Genomic DNA, 4,465 nt, shown 5'->3' on the forward strand with positions numbered 1-4,465 from the left:
GTATCCTGATTTTTAAGAGAGAGGGAAAAAAAAATGGACGGAGCAATGGGAGCTGATCTGACGGTTCGTAGGAGTCGGATCGTACGACACGGATTGCGACCGATCGAGGCCGGCGCCGGTCGACCGGCGCAAGGCACTGGCCTAAACGAAAACGCACGTGCTTCTCGCAGTGGACTAGTGGAGGGACCGAGGGAGGGGGAAAAAATGGCGTCGGTGAACCGTTTGACCTCTCGATCTATCGATCCTCCTCACTTTTCCTATTTCCACTCCACCCACGCGGTTCGGGCGCGCTCCAACTCCCAGCTCCACACACTCCAGATCCATCGGAGACGGCGCGCCGCAGCTCCTCCGCCGGCGGCAGCCCTCCCTCCCCCACCGCCGCGGCCCGCCTTGAATCGCCTTTCACCAGCCTCCACTCCTCCGCCGCGCTCCCCGACCACCGGACGCTGTGTGGCCTCCTCTGCCTCCCCGACCACCTCGCATCTCGGCTGAATCACAGTAGGTTAGTGAAGAAAATCGCTTTTTTCTTTGATTGGTATTACTAGTATTTAGCTGTGATGCGCTGCTGCTGGACTTGTGGATGGTCTGTAGGACCGATGATGTGCCAGGGGTGCTCATTGGGGGTTTCGGGGCTGGGGATTTGGCGTTTCGGGGATCAGATCTCCGCGCGATCTGGTCCGGCTCTGGTGGTTGGTGGCGAATGCCGCAGGTTTTCAGTGAAGATCTCGCGAGTTCACATCTGATCTGTGCGAAAGCTGGATTTTTTTTTCTGATTGAGATCTGATCCTGCTTCCTCAAATCTCTTTCATCAGTGCAAATGTGTCGGCATTGCGTGTTCCTCTGTGGACCGCACGGGTACTTGGTTTCATTTATTGGGACCGGCGGTTTAGTTTGTTCTTGCTTGCAGTTCAGTTGTGCGTCCAAGCTTGGTTATGTCGTGCCTGAGGAGAACACTCCGCATTACGATTTGGTACAAGGATATGTGTAAGATCAAGTTCAGTCCGTGTAAAATATACTAGGTCTCGATGGGCCTGTTCAATCATCTAGATTAGCATGTTTCCTTCAAAGTTCTGACTGTGTTGGAATGCTTTCTTTCTTTCTTTCTCTTGGAATGTAAAGGTTGTGACAGGTGTAAACCATGTGTCCTGCTAATTGCAGTTTACACTTAAAGAATAGTTGATGATAGTTTAGGATTCTGAATCTTTTTCTCAAATTGCATAATGGTAACTGTAATATTCATGCCTTGATTCATCTATGATCTGACTGAGCGATGTTGGTTTTTCCGTCTCCATTGAGCAGGTCCCTCGAGTTAATGTGCACCGTATAGTGATTTGTCTCTGTTAAATTGCTTATGAGATCAGTAAACTGCTATGGATATATGGAGCGCAGCTGAAGAAGCCCATATTGTTTCATACCAGTGAATGATCAATATTTTGTCTGTTTCAGATCTTAGTACCCCTAGAGATGGAAGGAAGAAAGACAGGTTTATGGTAAACCCTGGTAAATATTCGTGGGAGGTCAACAAGTGGCGCCCTGATTAAGACTGCTACAACACTTTGTGGTTCGTCTCTGATTAGTGATGGCGAGAATGAAGATCCCAAAGCGTTATGTCATAGTATTGCTGACATTCATCTGCACAAACGTTTGTTATATTGAGCGTGTGGGTTTCTCGATCGCCTACACCGTAGCAGCTGATGCAATCAATGTGAATCAAGCAAACAAGGGCCTGATACTCTCCATGTTCTATTATGGTTATGTTCTGTCGCAAATTCCTGGTGGATGGGCAGCTCAGAGATTGGGAGGGAGACGTGTTCTGCTGCTGTCATTCCTGTTGTGGTCTTTGATATGCGGTCTAATTCCACTGGACCCCAACAGAGCAGCCATTCTGGTCCTTTCTCGCCTTTTTGTTGGTGTAGCACAAGGTTTCATATTTCCTGCCATTCACACAGTCCTGGCACAATGGGTGCCACCGCAGGAGCGCTCTCGCTCAGTGTCATTAACAACCTCAGGGATGTACCTTGGGGCAGCTTGTGGCATGTTGTTTTTTCCAAGTCTTGTAAAGCACATGGGACCCCAATCTGTATGTTTGGTTGAAGCAGTACTTGGAGTGGCATGGTCTGTAATATGGTTGAAGTTCTCAAGTGAGCCACCTCGCACCGACCTTCCAAAAGTGGCAATGCCAAAAGTAGCATCTCGGGAGAAGATTAAGGCGCAATCAGTGGGGGTTGTTGCACCTCGAACTGTAAAGATACCATGGCGAAGGATTATCTTCAGTCTACCTGTTTGGGCAATTGTCGTGAACAACTTCACCTTCCACTATGCCTTGTATGTTATCATGAACTGGCTGCCTACCTACTTCGAACTAGCCCTTAAGCTTAGCCTCCAGGATATGGGATCGTCAAAGATGCTTCCCTATTTCAACATGTTTATATTCTCCAACATTGGTGGAGTGGTTGCTGATCACTTGATAACAAAAAGGATCTTATCAGTTACCAAGACAAGGAAGCTCCTTAACACCATTGGGTTTGTTGTCTCAGCTGTTGCACTCATGGCCCTTCCTTCATTCGGGACGCCCTCAGGGACTGTGATCTGTTCGTCGGTATCCCTTGGTTTTCTTGCTCTAGGAAGAGCAGGGTTTGCTGTGAATCACATGGATGTTGCTCCAAAGTTCGCCGGCATAGTGATGGGGGTTTCAAATACGGCTGGGACATTGGCCGGGATAGTTGGCGTTGGCCTCACGGGAAATATTCTGGAGGCTGCAAAGGCTTCTAACATGGATCTAACCAACTCGGAAACCTGGAAAACAGTCTTCTTTGTTCCAGCATACCTCTGTATTTTTAGTTCAGTCATTTTCTTGGTCTTCTCAACTGGTGAGAAGATTTTCGAATAGAGGATGGTTAATTTTTTGCCTGTTCTTTTCTTGTCATTTACGGGCGGCGCGGCGAGGCAGGATAGGAACACGGGAATCTCACATGTATTTTATTCATTATATCTGTCAGATTTCAGAGCTCAGACTGCATCCCACACATATTATAAGTTATGTTATGTTAGGAGGAATAGCACTTGTTTGTAGTAAATTGTGTTATCTGGAATGATCCTATGACTCTGCGATTCCAGCTGCCTGGTTAACATATTTACATCCCGTATTACGTTGTGTAATTTGCTGGGCATACATCATCTCTCTTTTGTAAGGTGGTTGGATCCTGGAATCTATCTAAAGAACCTGACCAGATTATCTGGACGTTGGGAAATACCGATTTACTACCCAATCAATCTGTGAACATCTGGAAAGAAACTTGTCTGGATGAGATTATAGATGGATTTGGCAGGCAAAAAGCTCACTAAGAATTCAAATTTTCTTGTGGCAATTATTCCAAGATGGGATCCTAAGGGCATCTCCAGCACAGCCCCCCAGCCCCTTTTTTGTTGTTGACGCTAAAAAATCCGCCTAGTCACGTCCCAGACCTCGTTTTTCACTGGTTTGGGTGCCAAATTTCTCTTGTGTGGACCCGCCGATTCAGCAAGACTGAGTGTTGTAGAGAACTTCGTTTTTCACTGGTTTGGGTGCCAAATTTCTCTTGTGTGGACCCGCCGATTCAGCAAGACTGAGTGTTGTAGAGAACTTCGCCCTACTCATCACCTTGGCTCCCGTGCCGGTTCCATGCGTCGGATTTCAAGGTGTGGCATCGCAGTGATGACACGTCGTCGCGCGTCTCGCCCTTTTCCCGCCATGTGTGCACACCGTTCCCGCCCCTTCCCCGCTATAAAAGTCGCGCGCTGCCGCCGCTCGCGGCAGACTCGCCCCTTCATCCTCTTCTCCCATCTCTCTCGCCTCCACCGTCGGAAAACTTTCCCGAGTTCATGGCGGAGCGGTTCCCCGGTGACGGAGTGGTTGTCAACGACTTCGGCCACCAGTCGCAAACGAGTGGGAGGCGCACACCCTTCACGAGGCCAACTAACCGACGCCGCCAAACATGCGCGTGCCGGGCGCCTGGAGACTGAGCGTCGGAGTCGTCCCCATGCCCCCTCCACCATCCGCCGCGGATCGCCACGGCGAGATCGCGCGCATCCGGGCGTCCCTGTTGGAGCATGCGTGAGAGGAAGAAAGGTACGCCGTCAACAACTTCCATCTCTAGACGGCGTACTTCCAGCGCCGCCACGACGACCAGCTCGCCTCCACCAACGGGTTTCAGGCTCCAAGGGTGCCACAACTCCGACGATAGCCGTCCATGGTGGGGAGTCTCCGGGCGCACTGTCCACGCCGTCCTCGAGCACATCGAGGGCTGCAACGAGCCGCCGCTGGAGTACCCAGCGCCGTCGCTCTCACGCCGGAGCGGGAGCTCGTGGCTGCCGAGGCGAATGGCGGGGTCGTCCTCCTCCTGCTCCTCAGGCACACCGTCGCCGCTCGCCACCGTGAAGGCCGAGCCCCAAGAGACGTCGGAGCGCCATCGCAGCCGTGACGGCA

At 50.8% G+C, this 4,465-nt stretch overlaps 1 protein-coding gene across 3 annotated transcripts; it reads left to right on the forward strand.

Annotated features, from left to right (window-relative positions):
• The first annotated feature begins 237 nt into the window (after nt 1-237).
• On the forward strand, nt 238-3,077 carry LOC123445418 (probable anion transporter 7). 3 transcript variants are annotated; one of them, XM_045122404.1, is made up of 2 exons: nt 238-502; nt 1,300-3,077. In XM_045122404.1, exon 2 carries the CDS (start codon nt 1,580-1,582, stop codon nt 2,888-2,890), a length of 1,311 nt encoding a protein of 436 aa, XP_044978339.1. In that variant the 5' UTR covers nt 238-502; nt 1,300-1,579; the 3' UTR covers nt 2,891-3,077. The 3 variants fall into 3 exon arrangements, with proteins under 3 accessions (XP_044978339.1, XP_044978340.1, XP_044978341.1); XM_045122405.1 differs by having other exon boundaries at nt 261-502; nt 1,447-3,077; XM_045122406.1 differs by having other exon boundaries at nt 261-498; nt 1,447-3,077.
• The last annotated feature ends 1,388 nt before the right edge of the window (nt 3,078-4,465 follow it).

The sequence above is a fragment of the Hordeum vulgare genome, chromosome 3H (genome assembly GCF_904849725.1).
Source record: "Hordeum vulgare subsp. vulgare chromosome 3H, MorexV3_pseudomolecules_assembly, whole genome shotgun sequence".
Taxonomy (NCBI): domain Eukaryota; kingdom Viridiplantae; phylum Streptophyta; class Magnoliopsida; order Poales; family Poaceae; genus Hordeum; species Hordeum vulgare.